Source organism: Dicentrarchus labrax, unplaced genomic scaffold (genome assembly GCF_905237075.1).
Source record: "Dicentrarchus labrax unplaced genomic scaffold, dlabrax2021, whole genome shotgun sequence".
NCBI lineage: Eukaryota > Metazoa > Chordata > Actinopteri > Moronidae > Dicentrarchus > Dicentrarchus labrax.
This window is the reverse complement of record NW_026136710.1, coordinates 23,073,988-23,098,317: the sequence shown is the minus strand read 5'-3', so window position 1 is coordinate 23,098,317 and position 24,330 is coordinate 23,073,988. Positions and strand designations below refer to the sequence as shown.

Sequence of the window (24,330 nt, the reverse complement as noted above, 5' to 3'; positions counted from 1 at the left end):
TCATAGATCCTCTGTCCGCTTCCTGGCAACTGAGGTTGAGAGGCAGAGCGGGTCGTCCCGTAATCCGAAGGTTGTTGGTTCGATCCCCGGCTCCTGGTGCCACATGTCGCAGTGTCCTTGAGCAAGATACTGAACCCCAAATTTCTCCTGATGCCATGCATCAGTGTGTGAATGTGTCTGAATGAGTTAGTTTCTGTTTGATGGACTTTGCCATCACTGAGTGAATGTGTGTGAAAGGGTGAATGTGGCACGTAGTGTAAAAGCACTTTGAGTGGTCAGAAGACTAGAAAGTCACTATACAAGTACAGGTCCATTTACCATTTACCATCTTCCTCAACCCAATAGAAGATATTTTCTCTGCATGGTAGCAGAACAACTACTGGTAAAGGCAGTGACATACAGTAGGTGTGGAGCACACTGGAGGTTCCCCTGCTGCCTGGCAAGGGAGAAAGTTGCCTGTGACAAAGTCCTCTGGCCTGACCCAGCATAAAGTACCTGTAGTATTGTATTACTTGCAGTACTTAGAGTGTACAATATGTTCTGTGTGTGCATATACACATTTTAGATTTTTTTTTCAAAATGCAACATGCGCATTATACACAATAAAATGTTTTTTCTGTAGCTAAATGTCCTGAACATTGTGTTTTCAATTATTTGATTTAATGACTGGTAGGTAGTCTTTATATTACTGGTTCCAACCTTTTTCCCTAAGAGAGCCCTTTTCTGTCATTGAGCAAACTGACTGACGTATTTTAATAATAATAATAATAATAATGCATTTTATTTGTAAGCGCATTTCTGAATACTCAAAGACACTTTACATAAAATCATAAAAGCAGCGAAAACAACATCAAATAGTAAAAACACTAAAAACACATCTGACTAAGCTAAACATTAAAAGCAATTTTAAAAAGGTGAGTTTTTGTCAATGATTTGAACGCTGTAAGGTTGGTATTTATGGATATTTCATATTATATTCAATTATAAAGATAACAGTAGAGAACCACTCATGAACTGTACAATGAACCCAAACAGTGAACACAATAACTGCAGGAAGTTTGTGTAAAACCAGAGATTTGGATGAATTTTGAGCAGATTATTTCCTGTTAATATTGATCAGAGATGAGTTTTCCTGATATTTTTATACAATTCTGTCTGTATTATGTATTTCTATCATTTTTAATAATCATACAGACTTAATAGGCTTCTTTTTTTTTACAGAAAACACTGTTTTATATACTGACTGGCTGCGTGTGTGATCTAAAATGGCGTTGAAAAGGGTGGGTCGTTTCAAGAAATGTCTCGTAGCAAAACTAAATCAATAAAGGGGGGATCATTTCTCCATAAGACTCCATACCATCAGGCTTCTTTTTTGCTGTCCATGGGGCTGCCCCCTGCCGGCCATTAGAAAGAATGTAGCTTTAATGGAAGCTCTGTCCACTAATTATATACTGTAAATGGTTTGTAACAGATTTGGACAACAATGGAGCTCTATGGCAAAGAGTAAAAAGATATATTAAGCTTTAATACACACACAGTACTTGTTTGGGATTTGTTGACAATATGATGCTGAGCCTTTATGTTCCTCTGCTTCCTGCACAGCGTCGCTTTGTTTCAGATATGAATCTTCTCTGTGTTGCTGTTTGTCAGGAGGAAGAAGGACACTGTGGAGAGGCAGCCCAGCTGCGTGGACGACACCCGCATTGATGCAGACGACATTGTGGAGAAGATTGTCCAGAGTCAGAACTTCTCCGACAGCAGCAATAATGAAGGTAGGGCAGAGTTTCAGCTTTAGTTTGTTTTAGCACATTTGTGTGTCACAGGAGTAATTTCTCTTCTGGATTCCTTTTTTTCCCCTCAGACAGCAACTTGAGACTGTTTGTCAGCAAAGACGGGACCACCGCCCTTAGCGGGACACAGCTGGCCAACAGGTACAAAATAGCCTTTACAACAGGTGCACTCATTTACTGCATACGTTTACTGTCATCTAAATCACTGTGTGTTTCTGTCTTCCCAGAGGAACACCTGGTATTTTTGAGCCGGTGGTCATTGAGAGTCACTAAGAGACACATCAAGACGTCTCCAGCCTAATCGACTGCTTGTCTGTGACTGTGTATGTGCAAGTATGTTCATGCACATCTTCAGTGCATACAGCTTGAAATAAGACAGCTATGATGTAGATGTCAAGCCTTACTAGTATATTTAATCAGGTGGTGGGAGGTGTGTAAGTGGAGAGGACCTTTTTTTAAAATCTAAAATGAAGAAAGAAGCAGGCCTTTATTTCTATTTTACTTGTGTTCTAAGTACAGCTCCTGTTTGCCTTGTTAATTCACAGTTCCTGTTGCTTCCTGTTGCAGATTAAACATGTCCACATGTCTGTTTTACATTAAAAGACTTCCAGCAGTCCAGGGAAAATAGTTCCTCCCCTTTCCTGGAAAGCTTTTATTGTGGAACATCTGCAGGAAGTTTCATTACAGCAGTTTAAACCTGCAGTAGTACATGAGGCAGATAATCTCTGAAAAAATCGAGTTCTTTCAGCCTCTGTGATTGGTTGTTTTGGTTCAGGCCTGGTGGATTCTTGCAAATCCCATTAGGAGCACTAGGAGGAGCCAGAGGAACCAGATTTTTCATAGATTACCTTTCTCATGTACTACTGTCAGGATATAGTGAAAGTTTCAGAAAATATGACTAAAAGTTATTTTTATAAAAGTCTACTGCACATTTAACACTGGCAAAGCAGAATCAATCAGAATGACTTGAACAGTGAGTACAAATTGTTTTACACTCATGTACAGGAATTAGTAATTTATGTTCTCACCTATTTTATGTGCACAAATAAGAAACTCTGGAATCAATGTCAAGTTAACAAAGTTATACTTCCTGGGGTCAGTTAGAGTGTGAGCAGCCTGAGTGTTAGCATCAGGCTAGCTGTTGTAATTTTGGTGTTGAGGTGCCTTAAAATACTGAATTCATTCTTTCAAATTGATACTGTGTGGAAAAGAGTCTTAGTGATGGTGTAACTAAAGTTTTTACTGTGAAAGAATATGGCACTACCATATAACACCCACTTTTTAAATTGGGTTTGCTCTTACATTCAGTAGGCCAGTGGGAGTAGAGGGTATTTCAACCTTAATAATTCACATAAATTGAGCTGACCTACCATCTAATAATGAACCTTGTAAACAGCATAAAGTAGCAGGACATGGGACTAAAAACTTAAAAAATAAGCACAAATCTATCTATACAGAGACAGCTGTTCCACTTTGCCACGGCGATGCAGTTTGTTACAATAAGATCCCATTGGACAGACAACCAAAACAGCAGACAGATATTAGAAATATATTACTTGGAGATTAAATAAAGTAGTTGTAGTTATGTCCAGTCCATCCACTTCTATGGAGGCAGACACTCACCCAAGCCTGTTTCTTTAATTTTTTAACTATGTCAACTGTTGATCAGCAATTACATGACATGATTGTTCGTCTAACTGGCCACTGGGTTCCTATAGTTAAAAAAAACTATGCAGTATTATTATGTTTCTATTAAAGTGGAAAAGACTTTGCATTTATCGACAGTCAAACTATAGAGTCTGCTTTCACCCAAAAGGCAGCGGGGGCATACCACACGGAAAGTACCCAGATGGGCTGCTCTCATCTATGTAAGCATATGTTTCACAATACTAGCCAGCTAGAGTAGGTGTCTAATGCCATGCAAATATGTCAGGGCATGGATAGACATTTGTTAACATTCAGTTGTTTCATGTGCATACATTTTTAGTCTGAGAGCATTAATTACTCATTTTTGTACACATTTTTTTCACTCCTTAGACAAAGAGATGAGTATTTCAGGAGGAGACATGACTCTTGTTATACTGATAACACATGTACTATCTGCATTGTAGTAGTATTTTCTGGGCTGTAATTTAAGCTCCAGATTCTATTTGAGAATTCACAGTCATACAATAATCATTTCCTTCACACACTCTTTGGTTCAGTAATTGTCTGAAGAAGGGCCCATTGTGAAACACACCCAGTGAGACTTTGACCAGTGCAAAGTGCACAAATTACTTGAAAACCACTGCATTTTGAGAATTGTAGTGCAACACTGAAATAACGGTGCATTCAGGAGGGCCCTCGTCAGCTTGTAAAACTGAACATTTCTGAGTTTACCACCAGGAAGTAGTACCTGATGTGCTAAACAAAGTACGGGACATTACACACTGGTGGTAAAGTCAGATAATGGAAGACAGTGTTTCACTTGAACACATGACGGAGAACTGGAAACGTGTTAAGACGTTTATTTACAAGTTGATGAGAGTCCTCTACAGATCAGCTTGGATCTGGAACTGAAGCTTTTATGCTTTTATTATATTTTGATGCTATTTGATCACCGTATATAGGTACTTTATTATACTATTTTGCACATGTGTAGTCTTTGAGGAAAATTGTTAGAAACCACTAAATGATATGGAGATAGCACGGTTGTCCAAAATGTAATGGAGACAGTTAGGGCCGTATGTGAAAAAGTCAAAAAGGAAAAACATGGCCCTAATCGTCTCCGTAAAAATGACATATGACATGTTATGTTTTTGTTCTTTATTCTTTTCCATGTTTCAATTTCAGTATTGTTGTTATCAGACAAATTCTGTCAGTCTGCTTTCATATGGCTGGCCATATGTAACCGTCCATCCTCTGCACTTAGCTCAGTACTTATTCACTTTTTGACTTTGAATGCTCTTGTAAGCTTATCTAGATTTTATGGTGATGTACTTTCTTGCCCACTTTTTTTTTTTTTTTTTTTAGATCTTTGTCCCAACCCAGGGTACACATTAAGCATACAAAAGTGGAACGCAAGTATTTTATGAGAGGGTTAAAAACATACATTGACCATTACATTGCAACAGGCTGAATAGAAAAGTTACTTAATTGATTTTAGCTACGAAATAAGCTGTAAACACAGGATTGACCTATTATTAAATTATAAAGTTATAAGCAAACAGTTGCCAATTTACACATCCAGCAGACACAGAGCAACATAAGCATTAATTTGGAGTCATATTTGTCTGACCTGATTAATTTAAGTCCAATATTTACTCTCCTATAGCTCTGGTTTGGTCTATTTAGCTGCTAAATGTTCACCAGCTAATCGCTAACTTTTTCTTTTTTTTTTATCTGCTGTTTGCTGTTGAAAATTAGTGTACAGTGGGTTTATCAGAGATTTCAGCTGCCTGCTGGAAATGGGATTGATAAGAGTAGGGTCTGTGGGCTGGAAAACCAAAACAGTGAGCTAAAAGAGGCTAAAAAGCTATGTAGAGCTGAAGGGAAAAGCAGAGTTGGTGAGGATTTGCTGTCGGTTTTTCCACAACAGGTGACTAATTTAACATCACACATAGTTTTTTGATCCATTGTTAATATTAAAAGATTTAAACCACCTTTGTTAGTCTTTCCAACAATCACCAAGTCTGCCTTTGTTAAAATAAACTCTTAATTCACCGATGTAGATGAGAGCTACGAAACAGGCTGCGATGGCTGCCATGTAACATTAGCTAATCCTTGGGGACAAATGCAGCCATTAAAGTACGTCCACTAAAAGTAGTGGTTTTTGCCACTGACTAGCTCAGATTGTTATTCTCAGTGTTTGAACGCAATATGGAACTGTTCCAACAATCACCAACTCTGGTTTGGTGGAAATATATTGATTAAATTAAAGATGATTCAAAAACAGCAGTTTCAGTGGCTCTACTCAGCTGCACACTGAGCACACCGGCTATAGAAACAAACCACAGAGAGGCTGTGATAGCAACACAGGCAGAGGGAGAGTGACACTACGACTCCACTATATCTTTACATAGAGAATGGTTATTTGCTTCATCATCTTCATCCGTGTTTTAAATCTCATATTTTATATATATATATATATAACAATTATGAGTGCAGCTTTAATGTATGATATTTAAACATTGATTGAATGACACAACCACAGCTTGTGTCATTTTGGAGGATCTAGAGTGGCAGATGGATCAGTGATTGATGATCAGTTGACCAGATAGTTTCAAGATATTTATTTGAGTCAGTCAGCCAACTGCATGTACCCAGCTATCAGAGGCTCGGATTCATGGACCTGACAAGAAGAATACTGGCCTCCTATTTGCTGCTGCCCTGCCTACATTATGGCGTCACACTGACTGCACAGTATTCACCAAAAAGACTCCAGCCAGAACTTGTTGCACTTTGTAGTTTTAGGCAGTTTTTGTTTTGTGAGGGAGCTGCAATATATCAAATAACTCATAGTAGATTAAAAAGGAACTTTTTTTCCATATCATAGCTGAGTAGCATGTGTATACTCTGTTCTTTGTGTATAGAGCTACTGTGACAGTGATACTGTAGGCCTGCTGTTGGCTGTAGTGAGCTAAGCCCCACAGCTGCAGCAGCACAAAGCCACTGTTGTACCAGGACTGACAATATACAATAGATCCTCACCCCACAGGATTCATGTGTGTTTGTGTATCTGCAGTGTACGGTTGTTGAACTGTATGTGTGAATGTTCCACTATATGCATGCTGGCCATGCATGTTTGATGTGAAAGGTTGCATCAGATACGTGAAAAGCTTCCTTTTTATTTCTGCTGTTGTCCATCTAGCCCTTGTTAATTGAGTGCTGCAGGGATGATGTAATAAGCCAATGGGATTTTTTCATTTTATTTTAGATTGTTGCATCAAATAAAATATGTGGTGAGCAAAGGTTAATAATACTGGCAGGTTTTGTTCAGCAAGATAATCTTAACAAATGAAAACTACCTTTATGATTTTTGAAGCATAAAATTACGGAAGGTGACAACTGTCACTGACAGCCTCTGTAGTCTTATTTAGACACATGGCTTCAACATTCAGTCATAGAACAAACGCCTCTCAAACTTGAATGAACCTCAGACCTTATTTCAGACTTCTAAATAAAAAAACAAAAAAACAGATTTTGAGGCGAGTTCCAGCTTTTAGCACTCATTCCTGCAGCACTCCATACTAGGTAAATACTGCATAAATCAACTGTACACAAATACTGGTGAACACGGGGTATACTGGGGATAACTTTTCACTGCCATCCTCACTAAGGCACAAGAATGTATATAGTAAAATGTCTCTATTATTTCTGTACCTTTACACAAATGTACTATTCTCTCTGTTTCTACCAATGGCAGTCCACATTTATCACTCCATGCTTTATAAATGTAGTTCTCTACAGTGTACGTACAGGGGCTCAGTCCCTTGGAATTTGGAATTATATGTGGGGTTCCACTCAGAGAACCGTGGTTACACATGGAACCCTCCAATCTGTTTTTTTCTTTTGATTTTCAGACTAGCTGGCTGGTCTAGAGATTTGTACATATTTGTATGTAAAAGTTAATATTGTATGGTGAGATGGGACTGAAAGAATATTATTTACAGTGAAGGGTGTGATTATTAGAGAATACATGCAGGAAAGGGGACCATTGTTGTTGGTGAATTGTCTACTACTGTGATTTGTTCAAGAAATACTCTGTCCTTTGTAATTGACATGCTCGAACCTGTTGCCTTATTAATTACATTTATACAGCTATTTTTTTCATGTGGTGAAAGGGTATTTTCATTCCTGATAATCTGAAATGAAACAGAATCATTGCATAATTAGGTATATGGATTATAGTGAATTTGTAGCTGTAGTGCTGATTTTATTTGCATAGAAAGAAGGTTTTGGTGAGGAGAATATAAAAACTTTTAGTCAATTATTAAATTCAAATTAGGCCAAGCAAATGGGACCTATACCTGTCAATAATTAATATAATTATTATTAATGCATATAAAACACTTCTCTTACCATTAATATGTCCAATAAACACCATTCAATCTACATGTTGGCACACTTTTGTTGTCCTTTGTGAATCTTTTTTTTCTTCAGTAACATTTTAAATGGAAATACAACCATTTTCTCTTGTATTAAATTGCTGAGAATTACATATTAAAGTCACGTCAGTGAGTTGAGATTATCTGTTCTGTCAATAGCTGTATGTGAACAGTGTTGAGTAATTAATTATGATTTACATAAACATGCATACCAAATTAAATGGTAAAGCTTGAAATCATCATCATTCTGTGTTTGCTGTGGATTATTTCTCATGTACACTGTAAAACCAGATAAGTTTCTTTAACTAAAATCACAAAAATTTTAAGTAAAACTAACAAAATTTCAAGTTCAAGTAGCTTTAGTTATTTTAAGTGACATTGACTTAACTTTGTCATTTTTATTTCTACTGTGAAAACAAAATACCTAGTAAAAAGTAACTAACCAGTAATGTTTCTGTAAGTTAGTATCACTTAAAATGACTAGTACAAAGGTGTATGCATATACAGTACATCTTGCTTTATTTTTACTCGCATTGTCTGAAAAATACTAATATGAAAATATATGTACTATCATATTAAACTTAATTGCCAAATATATATGCATATGTCACTCTCAGCCCAACAGGTTGCCTGCATATAGTAAGTGACATTGTAATATATTATGGAAAGCATAGCCTATAGCCATATTGAGAGCTATATCAAAATAGGAAAAATGTCCATTTTAGTTTACAGTTTAATTACAAATATTATGATAATTGCATATGAAACCTAATAACCTAATAGGCCTGATTAAGTAAGTAGTGTTAATTAAGTAATGATGCACAGTCTGGGTATAACAGGCTACACTGTGCATGGAGTTGTAGTTGCGTTCTATGACCAGCAGGGGGCAGCAGAGCCCTTCAGATGCATCTTGTCCGCCGGTTTTAGCTACAGGAAGAAGAGCATCAGGAAACGTCAGCACACAGCACCTGTCAGAAACAGAAATGGTAAGAGAGAAAAGCCGAATAAACTTACACTTAAGGCTGCTCTGTAACTCAGATATAGCTTCTAAGCTATAACTCTAAAATAGCAGACTGGAAGTTTTGGACAGTTCAACCCAGTAATGAAGCTACACCGGCTAACTCATAGTGACTGAAGCTAATCTCAACGCTGCTTAGAAACATGTTGACATCAGTGTTAGCTTCCTAGCTGGCGTAGAGTCGGTTATAATCAGCTTTTTGTATATGTTTTAGTGTGTAGCCAATTGAATGCTAGCTGTAAATAACAAGTGAAGACCTTTACAATTCTCTCAACTTTAAAACAGGTTATACCCAAATGTTTCTGTGCAACTATTCATTCATTTAAACTTGTATTGACGTTTTTTGAAGTCTTACATACATTTCCTTCGCCGATTTTACCAGAGAGCATTGATAACTAATAAACTAAATGTATTTGTTGTGCGACGTGCGTGTATTTGAAATTAAGCCAATTAACTGTTAATTTCCAGATATTTGAATGGAGTTTGGTGTGGCTCGCCATACCAAGCATTCCTTGACGTATGAGAGCCGTGCTTCCACTGCAGTTAATGTCCTCTCAGTCCTTTCAGTGGAGGGTGAACAGCTTTGAACTGATTTAGAAATAATGTATAGACAAAGAGTGATTATTATATATTAGAGTTTTCCTTAAGGCAGTTATTTTGGTAGATAGACTGAATTCACACACTAAGCAGTGTCCTATAATACACTGACAGTTTATATAAGTCATACAGTGATTAATTGGTGCCAGCTGTTTTATCTAAAGTGCCTATGGGTTATTCTGCTGAATCAGTGCATTTTCCATCTCTAGGACATTACATGTATACATATGCATTAAAGGTATCTGTATAATCCATTATATTATCAAGCAAAGTGTCTTAAACTTTGTTCTAATTGCAATTTTAAGATACATTATATGAAACCTTAATTAAAAACTACCTAGAACACTGAAAAAATAGGATTCCACTACGCTTCTCCATCAAATATAATGACTCTGTTTCCAATTTAACATAAAATAATATTTTTATTAAGCTAGGTTTGTCCATTTCAAGAGGGATTCCAGTTTACTAACCAGAAGAGGTTCTACTCAGCCTGTGAAAACAGTTGTATGACTCATGTGTGAGTTTGTGAACAATAATGGCATTTAACAGGAAACAAAAGTAAAATGGAAGCTAATAAATGCTTTTGAGTTTCATTATGCGAAAAGTAGGATCCAGCATTTTTGGAGCTTTACGCATACTAAAACTAACAGTCTAATGATTTTAACTGTTATCTGTAAAAATCCATATATGGTGCTTGTTGCACATGCACTTACATCCCTTATTCGTTTATCTGAAGTCATTAACATATAACTGTCCCCAAGTGCCTTCTGCTCAGTAGGTGTCTCTATGTTTTCAGGCTACAGGAGTGGATCAAGCAGTTGGCATGAGTCTTGTTGTCTTCAGCCTCCTGCTGTTTACATACTACTCAGTCTGGGTCATCATCCTGGTAGGTTCTTCTCTCTGTCTCGCTGATATCCAAATTAGAGACTAAGGCTGGGTGATATGGACCAAAAGTCATATCCCGATATATTTAAGCTGAATATCGATATACGATATATATCCTGATATTTTTTCCGCAAAGTGAGAGCAAATGTTCAGTGTCTCTCTCTCCCTCTCTCTCACTCTCTCAATTCAAATTCAGATTCAAAATCGGCTTTATTGGCATGAAAGTTTTTTTTAAAAACAATATTGCCAAAGCAAAGCATCAAAATACAATAAGTCGAAATATTCAGACAATACACAATATGTATACATTATGTACATTATATTAGTTATATACAGTGTGTGTGTGTGTGTGTGTGTCTCTCTCTCTCTCTCTCTCTCTCTCTCTCTCTCTCACTCACTCACTCACTCACTCACTCACACACACACACACACACACACACACACACACACACACACACACAGACACAGACACACCTACACACACACGTTGTGACCAGAAGTTAGGCTGCATTATAACTTTTAAATTAATATTTTCAGAGGCAGTAAGGCTGTTACCACTCACCAAAACTGTTACTGTTATTACACAAGCAAATACAATTATGTTATAACAACTTAACATAAGTTAACCCTGTTATTGAGCTGTACATTAGGTTGACTCAGCAACAAGTGTCTGTAATGTTAGTAACATGACGTTAATGGTATGATAAAGATTTGCTGCCTGTAAACAGAACAAGCAACTCATCCCAACTAAAACCACTCTCAATATTAACGTTGTGTTTTGCTGACATGAATCATGCCGAGCTTAAAGGACAGTTCCGGTGCAAAATGAACCTGGGGTTAATAATACATGTGTACCGAGTTGGTCCGTTCTCTGGGATATGTTTTCATGCTAATCGACTGTGACCGGTTTTAGCCCAGACTGCTAATTAGCTTATAACGCTAGTCAACGGGGCACAGAGTAACGTGAAAAGAAATCGCTTTTTATACCACTAACAAGACTCAAAATAGCACCACACTTACACGGTAGCATAATGAGGGTCCCTATGTATAAACCGCAGCATTGAGAACTTTGTAAGTGTACAGACAGTTTATTAAAAAGATAGTTTAGAACAACAGCAGCGTTCGCGTATACAGGCGGGCGCTATCTTGGGAAAACAGTCAGGGGTTAGGTCATTCATGCAGATCAATGATCAAGTTTTACAGCCGGCGATGTGAACTAAAACAAACGTAATCTGCTCAATATATCAGAAATAATCGCACCGATGTAAAACACAACTTGTCTAGTGTACTTACTCAGTGGACAACTGTCCATCTGGTCCCTCCGGTATGAGTCGCTGCCTCCAATTTATTTTCGGGACATGGAAAAAAGTTTCAAGTACAGCTCTGTTTATCAGAGAGGGGAAATCTGTACTGACTGTACACAACACTGCGTCTCTTGGGTGTCGCGACGCAACAGGTCCCATTCCGTGCAACACAGGCACTCCCCCTCCTTTCTTCATGCCGGTCGCGGTGGTGTCCCTGTCGGCTGGAACCGTCTGGAAGCCGGGAATGGTGACGTTGGAGTCCGGTATCTGCTCGTGTAGCCACGTTTGTAGGGTTTAAAGCTCCTCTTCTTCATCCTCCGTTTTTAAATTGTTTGCTTGTTAGCCACGGTTAGCAACCAACCAGTCTAGCGTGTAGTTGTTGTTGTTATACGTCATCTAGCGAGCGCCAGTAAATGTCCCATGCTGCATTCATGCAGGCTCGGAAGTGCTGAAGCCTACAGAACAAACATCAGTTATAAAAACCCGATACTGATAATTCCCGATATTACATTTTTTTTGTGAATATCGGCCGATAATATCGGAGACAAAAAACAGTAACTTTACGTTTCATGTCATCGTAACATCGTAACTTTATTCAGCGTGGACAGAAACAAAATAAAACTCACCCAAACTCTGTCTGTGTTAGTCTTTCCACTGTTCCAATATATTGATTAAATTAAAGATGATAAACAGCAGTTTCAGTGGCTCTACTCAGCTGCACACGGAGCAGACTGGCTATGGAAACAAACCACAGAGAGGCTGTGATAGCAACACAGGCAGAGGGAGAGTGACACCATGACTCCACTATATCTTTACATAGAGAATAGCTGCTATATTAATGTTTTAAATCTCATATATAACCATTAAGAACACTTAAATGTATGATACGGTATTCTGTCCTTTTCCAGCCTTTTGTGGACGGTGATCATGTACTGCACAAGTACTTTCTCCCTCGGGAGTACTCCGTCATTCTGCCCGGCATCGCAGCAGTAGTACTGCTCCTCTGTATAGGTAAGTAGACTGTCATTCTAAAACAAAGCCCACACTCAGGTATTTCCATATGGACTTTGCAGACAACCCCTCTAAATTCTCTCTATATAAAATTAAATGAGGGATGAGGGTGTGTGTCGTGTCTATGTCCGATTTAATACCAGTCTCATCTTCTCCACAGGGGCCTTCACTGCAGTTGTCATGTGGAAGAGTCGCAAGCCGAAGAAAGTGGACTAAGCGGCCCTCGCGAACAAAACCATACCTCCATTCTCTAATAATGGCTCCTGCATGGTTGACAAAGTTATATTTGTTGAAAAGAAAGATTTATTTTATATTTTTGTTTTGTTTTCAGTTCAGTAGAAACCAGCAGCTGTGTTTTGAAGCCACTACTGTATGTGTCAAATGTGAAAAACTTTGACTTTGGCACCCCTGAGTGGCAGCATAAAAAAATACACTGGGGTTGAGTGTGCTGCAAACAGAAGATAGACTGCACCAATTTTCACTGGGATTCTCAGATTCTTTACAACTCACAAATACAACTCATGAGAGTAACATAAACACATCAGTCACATACGAATAGACACATAGTGGTGTCAAAAGCTTTGAGATAGTTCTGTGAATCACTGTTGAAAAGAGTGTTCTGTGTCCTCTCGTCTACCTATCGTATTAAATAGACCATTATTTTGAAAGATCCCCTCTGGCATGTGTTAACAGGATGGCCACCAGTCTGGAAAGACTCTGACAGTGCTTGTATTTAACCTACTGGAATCTCAGAGTTTGAGCCTTGTTCACTGCATCTCAAAATTCCCCCATGATACCATTTTTATACGTTATATTATGTGCTGGTTTCTGGTTTATTTGTGTCTTGCTGTGTTGAGGCTAGACCAATTTTCTCAAAATGACTTTTCACTTATATTCAAAACCCAAAATACCCACAATCATAGTAGCAGCTGCTACTAAGTTTTACTTACAGTTTCCTTGAAGAAATGGCCAGTAATGATCTGATACTTTTTTTATTTTAATTTTATGAGGAAAAGAATGTTAAAAATGTGTGTGTGTGTGTGTGTATATATATATATATATATATATATATATATACAGACAGACAAAAACATTTCACCATTACTAGCTATTTAGTGTTTGAAAGTCAGAACTTTTGACTTTATTTGTTATTTGGCGTAAATGTTTTCTGCTGATATGCAAAATAGTACAGATTTAATGAGACATAAATCTGGCAAATTTTCCTCCTGATGCAATCAAAGTGTTTTCCCCCTATTCCTGGGTGGTGCCTGGCTCAAAATTTCTACTGGCAAAAGTAAACAATTCAAGTATAGTACTGTGCTGGGTTAGGTATCTGTGAACATCTACATTAAAATCAGATGTTCAGTGAGCACAGAGAAACTTTCCACTTTCAGCAGATGAATGTGAAAACATCCTTCTAGTGTCACTCTGCACAAACAGCATTCAAACAGCACACTGTAGGGACAAGAAGAAACTCAGATTTCTGACTGGAGGGGGGCTTTAAAATGACCCAGTGGGATACAGTAGGTAATCTGGCAGACCAACTACTGCAAAGGCAGAACTTGTATCTTGGAGTTCACTGGTTCAATGGGCTGATGTCACTTATACTTGTTGCACTGTATAGGCCCCTTTACACTTTAGTATTAGTCCTGTTGGGAAGGTTTCTCTGAGTCTTCCTTTCATTTCTAAAAGTGACACATTAAATACTTCCATTTGGCCAGGAATGCTTGTTGCATGTTTTCCAGAGCAGCTGACTCAGTCTGTTTATTGGTCAGTTTTTTCTGACTGATTGCATTTTTCATTGTTTAGTCCCTCATCCTGACACTCTGTGACAGCAGAAATCCAACTTCATTGAAAGCAGCATGGGTCTTTTATATTATATATATTCTGTAAATTTTGTGGTGATGTGTCCATTTCTGTAGTAAGTGAACGTTAAAGCTGCAGTAGGTAATTTTTCTAAAAATAACATTTTGTCATATTTGCTGAAACTTTCACTATATCCTGACAGTAGAACATGACAACAAGTTATTTTTACCTACTGCAGCTCTAATAGTGAATTGTTTTGATATCAGGAAGCAACAGCAATAGTCTTTTTTTTTTCTCAATAAAAATGCTGATACTTAAAAATATAAAATATAATAAAACATGTTATATTTTTTGAGTTACAAATGTATAGCTTATCTAAACAATAGCTTTTGTCTTGTTTTTATCAAAAAGTCGATTTGGAAGATTATTAAACCAGCGTTTACACTAACACCTTCTCACCCATCCTCCTTGTCTGCTGCTGGAAAAAGGTCACCTCCTCATCCAATTACAAGGAGATGACATGAAGAGTAAAAGTCTAAAACAAAGCGCCATACTGTCTGCTCTCTCGTTGTTTGTCATCCTCTCCAAATGATGTTGATGACCTCAGTGGAACATGCTGGTGTGTCACTGTGTTTCGTGCCCTTTGTGTTCATTTACTGGTCACAGAGAGAAATGCCTTTGATTTGTGGTGGATTGGTATGTGTTATTAGCTTCTTTTGAGTGTTTGTCTCCTCTGTCTGTGCTGGTTTTAACTGACTCACAGGCACGACTGCTGGGATCAGTAATGATCATAACCAGATTATGCAAGGATTTCAGATTCCATACTTATGCGTAACCACGTTTTTCATGTTTCAGATGATACTCCTTTGATACAGACTAGTGTAAACACGTTTGCTACACAGATGTGTCACTGGGACATTCCCTGGAGAAATTATGAACATATTACCTCATAAAACAAAGTGTAGGGAGAAGCAGGCAACTATTTTCATCAAATTGCCACAAGCTAAATATTTACTACAACACAAACAATGCACAGAGAGCAGGCTACTGCTAGTTCTTAATGAAGTCATATCAGGGTTTATTATAGGTATTTGACGGAAAAAGAACCTTATACATTCATTCAACAGTGGCATTATTAGGTTTTTGGTGTTTCTGGTTGAGGTCTGACAATGTGCCTTAACCCAGTGGTTCCCACCACTAGGGGTTGCCAAAGCTTTGCAAGGGGTCCCGGGGCCCTCTTGATCTTAAGGGGTGTAAGTAAACTTTAAAAATATACACAGTTGGCCTATATGTCAGCATGTCTTAATTTCTGTGAAGAAAACTAACTGAACTTGTTATTTTTAAAGTTTATATTATTTAAGATCTAAAAGTAGACAGCTAAAACAACCAAAGAGCTAATAGACTTAGACTTAGACTTCACTTTAGTGATCCCTTTGGGATGACTCCCTCAAGGAAATTGGATTTCCAGCAGCTTACAAAACACTTGTATAGAAAATAAAAGAGGTATAAAAAATACAAATAAGATAAACAATAAACTCTTAGTTAAATATAGAATGTTAACAATAAACAGTAAACAATAAACTCTTAGCTAAATATAGAAAGTAGAGATAAGAGTAAAAGTAAAATAAAATAAATGTAGAGAACTGTATAGAGGATAAATAGATAAATATATAGGACTGTATCTGGCATTGTGTTATTATACAGTGGATAAATGACATTAGCAGAAATTAGCAGTTCAATTAAATTATTGCATTTAAGCGGTGGATTAAGTTATTGCACAAAAAAGAAGAAGAGTGTCCAGGTATGTATGTGAGTAGATTATTATTATTATTATTGGTGTCCTTCTTGGATATGCTGCCCCCCCAGCACACAGTGTAGAAGAGGACGCTGGCAACCACAGACTGGTAAAACATCCACAGCAGTTTGCTGCGGATTGTTAAAAAATAAGTTCTTAAAAATATAAAAATTCATCCAAATCTCTGGTTTTACACAAACTTCCTGCAGTTATTGTGTTAACTGTTTGTGTTCATTGTACAGTTCATCAGTGGTTCTCTGCTGTTATTGTTGTGCATTAGATATCATATCAAATATCCATAAAATATGGCACTTATAGTTACTCAATGATAGAAGCGTTAATCCATCCCCGCTCATTGTACTGTATGATCATTTAAGCCTTAAATAATTTTACTTTAGCTGCAGCCCTTAAATTTTAAGGGCTGCAGCTTTTCAGTAAAATTCTGATAATTGTTTAATCAATGCACAGGTATTTTTGCTGGTGTCAAGATTAAGAACATTATGTGCAGCAGATAGCTGAACCACAGCCAGCAGTAATCAGATGACTCTATGAGTCAGCAGGGTTTTTTCTTACACACCCAAGTGATGATAGGAATGTTTTACATTTTTTATTATTTGATCTTTTAGTGATGTATTTATTTAGTTTATCAATGCATTCATATTTTGTTTAATAATACTTTTTTTTTTTTAACATAAATTCCCAGCTGATTCCTGTCTCTGTGTGATGTCAGCCTGTCAGAGTGGAGTGTGTGCAGGGTGCAGTGCGCAGCTGGCAGTGACAGTGTATGGGTGTGACCAGGCCAAGCCAGGCTCCGCTCGATGTCACCACACAGTCAGTCTGCAGGCTGACATGTGACACACATTTACACACGCACACACACACGCACATACAGATACGGACCCGGTGCCCGGCGGCTGCACACCGACCTGCTCTGCTCTGCTCTGCTTCCACAAGCCACACTGAGGCAAGTAAAACACTTTTTTTCATAGGCAACAGTACATTTGAGGAGTGGTAGTTAATTCTGAGCTTGAATGAGGCTTAATTCATGCTGCTAAGAAGACGAGAGTTCAGCATTGAACTGCATAGTGATGCACCCTTTTATAAATCTTGTTTCTTCAGCTCAGAGATCTCTCTTAACTTGCTGATGTTCAGTAATTAGGTCCTCATTAAAGCTATTGTGTCATAGTATGCCATCACACAGAGCCAGTGTGGTTTGTTGGTTTGCTTTGTTTTTGCTTTTTTGAATTTTGATAATGCTCATCACCAAGGAGGCAGTCAGATAGACAGGCTCCTCTTTAAAGCTGGAAATAAACAGTCACTATTATTTGGCTTCTGCTTAATGTTTGTCTAAGTATTTGTGAATCATGGCACATCGTGAAATCACATAAATCCATAAGTGAATAAGCCATCATAATAATAAGGCAGGAGACTTAAATAGACAAGTTGAATTTCTTGAATAAAGATGCGTAAACTACTGTAGGTGGGTAGAAGGAGATGAGGGGCTTGACTACAGCTGTGATTCAGGATTTGAAAAGACTGAGCAAGCTGCATACTCAGCATCACTGGTTTGACATGTATGCCGTGTGGATGGCGTGTGAAAGTCCCATGGATGAAAATGAGGCTGCCACTGTTAGGTAGTTGCTAGGACACAGCCCCTGCAGACCATACAATGAAACCCCATTTACTCTCTAAGTGACATTTTGTCAGTTTTTCTCATTTCCTTCTTTTCCTTGGTGGATGTTCAACAATGTGTTGCGGTGTGTGAATGTCTATCCGATGTCTGCTCTACTCAATCCACCATCAAAGGATGGTAATTGGCATCACACTCTTTGAGCTGAGATGTTTTCACTCACCATACATGCTTTTGCACTCCATCATACTAGATTATTATCAGAAGGGTTACTCACCCAGCCAAATTAATATCCAAGAGCTCTGCGTTAAAAGTGGTCCCTCAAGCCGGAGTAAGTAATTAATTCAATTAAATTAAATTACATTTTATTTGTATAGCGCCAATTCATAACAGAAGTTATCTCAGGACACTTTTCAAATAGAGCAGGACTAGACCGAACTCTTTATAACATTAATTACAGAGACCCAACAGTACCACCATTAGCAAGCACTTGGCGACAAGGGCAAGGAAAAACTGCCTGTTAAAAGGCAGAAACCTAGGACAGATCCTTCGGCTCTAGGTGGGTGGTCGTCTGCCTCGACCAGTCGAGGTGAGAGAGAGAGAGAGAGAGACACACAGAGAGAGACAGAGACAGACAGACAGACAGACAGGTGCACAGCAACAACAGTAGCAACAACTACACTAATAGTAGTGACTGATGATGATGAACATGACAACAGCAACGATGGGGGACAATGAGCAGTGACAACAGCAACAACAGTAACCGTAGCAATAATAATACTTATAATAATAATTAAAGCTGCAAGCAGCGTTGGACGGGACCTCGCACTCCACGCAACTCGGGGCATGCTGCGGCTGCGTCACGTGCCGTCGTAACACGTGCGGACCACGACATGAAAATCTCACGTAAATCAGCTCAAAATCGCCACGCAGCACTTACTTCCTGTTGCCACTAGGTGGCGCTATCACTATGTGTTCAGGGCGGGACTCTTATCAGACAAGTGAAGTGTGGAGCCGATTGGACAATGTACACTCAAGTTATAGCAAATTCGTGTTTTGTGGCGGTACATCAAAAGTTCCCGCCACGGACACACCCACTCACCACATTCATCACATATCATCAACAATGTGTTTTGCAAAGTAAACTTGAGCTGGATCTGATCATCCTGCTAGGAGTAGAACATGAAAGTATAAAAAAATGATTTCCTTTCACCATTAGGTGGCGCTCTCACTTTTACTGAATATTATCACATAGACATGTTCAGGGCGGGACTCTTATCAAACATGTGAAGTTTCATTGAGATCGGATCATGTACTCAGAAGTTATGACGATTCCCCCTTTATGGCGAAGGTTTGAAATTGGATGCCACGGGACACCACGCCACGGGCACAATGTTCCATGAAAAAAACTGACTGCACTGACCAATTTTGAAGTAGATCCAATGAAACCTGTAGGAGGAGTTAGTTAAAATAGAAGCCCTGAAATGCCAAAAATGACATCACAGTTTGACATTCGTTCAAAATGGCCAACTTTGACGGCACGCCACGGACACGCCCTTCAACGTTTTTTTCACACAGTGAAAAAATGAACAGCGTTCATTCAGTACCATTTTGTGACTGTACTGACCAATTTTGAAGCAGATCCGATAAATTCCCTAGGACGAGTTCGTTCAAATGCAAGGCGAAAATTCACCGAAAATGACCACGGACTTAAAAATGGCCAACTTTGACGGCACGCCACGGACACACCCTTCAACGTAGAGTCACAAATTGAACAGCGTTCATTCAGTACCATTTTATGACTGTACTGACCAATTTTGAAGAAGATCCGATAAATTCCCTAGGAGGAGTTCGTTCAAATACAAGCCCAAAAAGTCAAAATGACCACAAAATGATGAAAATTAAAATCGAAATTGTAGACTTCCTGTGGGTTTTGGGGCATGGGTCCAAGAGGCTTTTCTGCTTCTTTTATCATGATGCACATGCATAGCAATTTTCGTACATGTGGGCCTGACATGTCTTGGGAGCTGATTCTGGGGGGCGTGGCTTAGACGTTTGGCAGCGCCCGTGCACGGGGACAATGTCATATCGGTAGTTTTGCTACGTTTGAATTTTGTGCACATTTTTTGACTTTTTGAGCATGTTGCGGGGGCCAAATATGCGGTCGTACTGGCAGAAAAATAATGACAATTCCTAGAAGAACAAAAGGGTCCTTGCACTTGTTAGTGCTCGGCCCCTAATAACACTAATATCAGTGATATTAGCAATGGCAGTCAAGCAGGACCATGGCAGGAGGCTCCACCAGGATCGATGAGAACCTGCGAGACGAGAAAGCACAAGAACTCCGGGGAAGAAGTGAAGTTAGTAACATGCATTAATGGAACATGAATGAGTGCAGAAAGAGAGAGGAAGAGAGGAGCTCAGTGCACCATGGGAAATCCCCTGATAGTCTAGGCCAGGGGTTTTCAAACTTTTTGTGCGTGTGGACCACTATTTGTAATCAAGAATTTTCGCGGACCACCTCATGATACACATAATAAAATGTCTACACACAGTCCTACCTAAATTAATCCGCACCTCTTAATAGGCCTACTAGCACTAAAACTATAACTGGTCATCGCATCAGTATTGAAATGAATATTAAGTGACGCATACTCGTAAAAGGGTGAAAATAGGGCACAGGCGGAAATATGACTTTCCGATACAACAGGCATGTTAAAAGAAAGTTTACTGCACACAACGGCTGCCACATATTTAATTTATTTATTTACTCAAGCACATAATCAGGTTCATTTAAACAACTTATTTCCTTAACAATGTAGTATTATTAAATCTATAACATTACAGTAATAAGAACATTCACTTTTGAACCAACTGGCATGTGATCACACCGAAAACACAGTTTGATATTCCGGTTTTTGCATCACTGTGCAGTGTCTGCCTGAGAGCGAGAGAGAGAGGGAGAGGGGGAGAGAGAGAGAGAGAGAGACAGAGAGACAGAGAAAGAGAATAAGTTCAAAGTAGGCCAAGTGGGCCTATAAGCCTAGTAGGCTTAGTTCAAGGGGAAAGCTATTATCACATTTATTTCGTTAATATTAATTCACCCGAGTAAATTGACAAAAACTATAGGCCTATATTTAAAAAAAAAAAAAAAAAAAAAGCTCACCTAATGAGATGGATGATGTTGCTTTGCAGACGTTAATTTCTCGATGTCAGGTTCCAGTGATGACAGCATCAATCTGAGATTTGGTTCAATATTAAGTCTGTTCCGATATTTTGTCTTCAACATGACCAGGGATGAAAATCCTGATTCACAGAGGTAAGTGGTTGGAAAAGGCACAAGCCACTTCAGGGCTTTGTCAGACAGCTCGGGGTATTCTGTGGCAACTTTCAGCCAAAAAGCAGGCAGACATCTCTCAGAAAAGTCCATTTTTAAAGCACTGTCACAGTTTGGCCAGGCTGTCTTGCTCTCTGGAGGTGAGGTTTGTCAGGGTGTAGTCATCCAGGGTGGCAAACGGATTTCTTATCCAGTTCGCGTGTGTCAGGGGTTGGGAAATAAATCCCTAGCTGAGTGCAGGTGCTGTCTGATATCATCTTGCACAGGACTTGAAAGGTGCATGTCTGAGCTGTCTTAAAAATCTGAAAGATTTGGAAATGAGTCATAGTTTGCCTCCTCCATACTCCTGGCCCACATCCCCATCTTCTTGATTGCTGCTTCAACTTTGTCTTGCGTATGAAAAAGAGTAACCGACTTCCAGGGGCGCAGATGGGATTTTTGAACTGGGGGGACCAAGCTGTCAGCAAATGATTTCAACTCAATAAGTTATTTTTGTGTAATTTGGGCTTTAACTAGCGCTCAAGTAGTTACTTCCGTAATAGCCTATGGGCCAATGATTTGCACTAAAAAGCCATTGGAGAATTCTTATTTGAAATCATGGATAAACAACAATGAACATTGTTAAACAAAGGCCTACCTGATCAACACTAGCCATATATGATGAAACTGTTATTTGTCTGGAATGCCAATCACCCACAAAAACTTCATGTCTTATGCTAAATATTTTTTATTTAAACATTTGTGTATATACTCAGAAGTGTAAACGACAACATATTTACATAAATAAAAATAAGTATTTATACTGTAAATGAAATTCACATTTTAAATTACAGAAGTAGTACTATTAGGAATTCCCTATAGTGCAGCCAAACAAATTTACGGTCTAGAAGCAGACTCACTGAAGGACCCAAAAACATCTCTCCTCCTTTCATTACCCTGAACATACTGCTGGGCAATTTCTTGTCTGTCCACTCTGTCAAGCCTCTCTTGGTGAATATGGCACACAGCAATGCCATTGAATCTTTTTTGAGTCATGGTTTATCGCAACCATGTTTTCAATCTGCGTAACCCACTAAAACTGCGCTCTGCCTCAGCAGATGATATGGGCACCACCATCAACAATCTCACTAGTGTCTCTACCTGATCAAACAGGCCACGGACTTCAGGGGGCATTTCTTTCAAAGCATGCACAGCATCTGCAGTTGTGTTGACCTTGAACTTGTTTTTAAACATGGCCAGTTGGACTCTCAAGTCTTCCCCTTCCAGCTCAGGATATTTGCGAACTGCTGCATCATTTGTAATGGGAGTAAGGAGAGAGTTTTCCAGTTCTTTTAATGTTTGAATGCCTGGTTGCATAAACCTCTCAGTAATTTGTGCATCTACTGTGGCTAGGACACGGTAGAACTCTGCTCTGTAAATATCCACAGCTGATCCAGGTGTGTATGCAGGAGCCTGCCCAGAATATCTTTTAGGGGGCCTATGTGTGTGGGGTGGAACAATGGGATCTAGAGACAGATTGCCACACCTGTCCTCTGCCTCCTTAAAGACTGCCTCAAAGTGTTCTGTGTTTCTTTTGGATTTCAAGCTGTCTTGGACCAAGGAGACTGCAGAGGGCATGCCCTCCATTGAGTCTTTTTCTGGAGAGATGTGCTTAGAACCTCTAGTTCACTGATCACATCTAAAGCAAGCAGAAGTCCCAGTACAACATTACCCTGTTGCAGTCGAACACGTAAGCCCTCTGCCCTGCTTGCAGACTCAGAATGACTTGCAGCCATCTCCTCTAGTGCACTTAGTACCATCCCATATTGGCTGAGAACAGCACGGATAGCAGGTGAGCGTACAGTCCACCTTGTGGGACATAAAGGCCTGATGGACAGGGCTGGCCCTTCCCCTTCAGCTGCAACAATGGCTTTGAACTTGTCTTACAACTTACCAGACCGCCCAAAAAATGTGCCAAGGTCATGTATCCAGTCAAGTGCATTTCGCACAACACACGAGGCTGAGCAAGCTTGTTGTGTAACTAAATTGACACAGTGTGCTCCACAGTGTATATATGGTGCTAGTGGCTGTACTCGCTGAATAACAGCCTGTGCACCTGAGTACTTTCCAGCCATATTCGAAGCTCTATCATATGCCTGACCTCTGAGGCCCGATATTGGCAAATTCAGCCTCAACAGAACGTCCGAAATGATCCTGGCAAGGTTTTCACCTGTTGTAGAAGTTGCTTCATACAACCCTATGAAGTCTTCGTGCACCAGCAAATCAGTGTCAACATAACGTAGGCACATCGCCTCCTGCTCAACACCAGAGACATCCCTTGTCCCATCCATAATAATGGAATACTGCAACATTGGTAAGGACCGGATCTCTTCTGCAATTTTCCTGATAATTGATGAACTCATCAAATTTATCCGCTCATTTTGATAATCCCAAGATGTGTGCACCCCCCTCTTTGCAGATAACAAACTACTGAATGACTGATCATCTACAGCTTTGTATTTCAGAAGCTGGTCAAGGTTACCTTGATGATGTCCATGCCCTCTAAAGGCCAATCCCTGCCTCGCCAGAAACATCTCACCCCCTATTATTTTTAACAGGCTAGTTCTGTTTTCCGCCATGCTGTGTGCTGACTGCACTGCTCAACTGTGTAGTAACTGGCCTGTTTTCATATGCAGCAGTTGTAACAGCCAGTTTGTGACCCTCTGATTTCTCATGCATGGAACATTTTTCAAGTGCTTTTTTCCAGTTTTTAAATCCAGCATTGACAAAGGCTGGGTCTACACTCTTGGCTTGTGCTGGTTTCTAGGCCTGCTCGATTATGGAAAAAATCATAATCACGATTATTTGGGTCAAAATTGAAATCACAATTGTTCAAACGATAATTTTTTAAAACTTCAGAAACATGCTGCATTTATTGGACATTTGTCAAAAACACTTTGCAAGGAAGTCCTCAGTTACACTTTCCTTTCCCCATAAACATTTGTAAGTCTCCTCGTTACCTGTTCAAACGAAAACAACGTGACAAGAGAAGACTGCAACTAGTGTTGCGACCACCAGCGCACGTATAACTA

At 39.1% G+C, this 24,330-nt stretch overlaps 3 protein-coding genes across 3 annotated transcripts in view; all 3 read left to right on the top strand.

Annotated features, from left to right (window-relative positions):
- Window positions 1-8,121, top strand: part of eeig1b (estrogen-induced osteoclastogenesis regulator 1b) — a 31,769-nt gene extending 23,648 nt beyond the window's left edge. The window contains 3 exon segments of the mRNA XM_051412358.1: window positions 1,651-1,772; window positions 1,862-1,931; window positions 2,018-8,121. Of these exon segments, the coding sequence (XP_051268318.1) occupies window positions 1,651-1,772; window positions 1,862-1,931; window positions 2,018-2,063 (238 nt within the window). The 3' untranslated portion in view covers window positions 2,064-8,121.
- Window positions 8,122-8,769: 648 nt separating this feature from the next.
- On the top strand, window positions 8,770-15,048 carry dpm2 (dolichyl-phosphate mannosyltransferase subunit 2, regulatory). The gene is made up of 4 exons (XM_051412398.1): window positions 8,770-8,862; window positions 10,288-10,377; window positions 12,589-12,691; window positions 12,852-15,048. The coding sequence occupies exons 1-4, from the start codon at window positions 8,860-8,862 to the stop codon at window positions 12,905-12,907; spliced, it is 252 nt and encodes an 83-aa protein (XP_051268358.1). The 5' UTR covers window positions 8,770-8,859; the 3' UTR covers window positions 12,908-15,048.
- A 1,640-nt stretch (window positions 15,049-16,688) lies between these two features.
- pip5kl1 (phosphatidylinositol-4-phosphate 5-kinase-like 1) overlaps window positions 16,689-24,330 on the top strand; it is a 32,169-nt gene continuing 24,527 nt past the window's right edge. Inside the window, exon 1 of the mRNA XM_051412326.1 lies at window positions 16,689-17,256. Coding sequence (XP_051268286.1) covers window positions 17,077-17,256 — 180 coding nt within the window. The 5' untranslated portion in view covers window positions 16,689-17,076. The remainder of the gene's footprint in view (window positions 17,257-24,330) is intronic.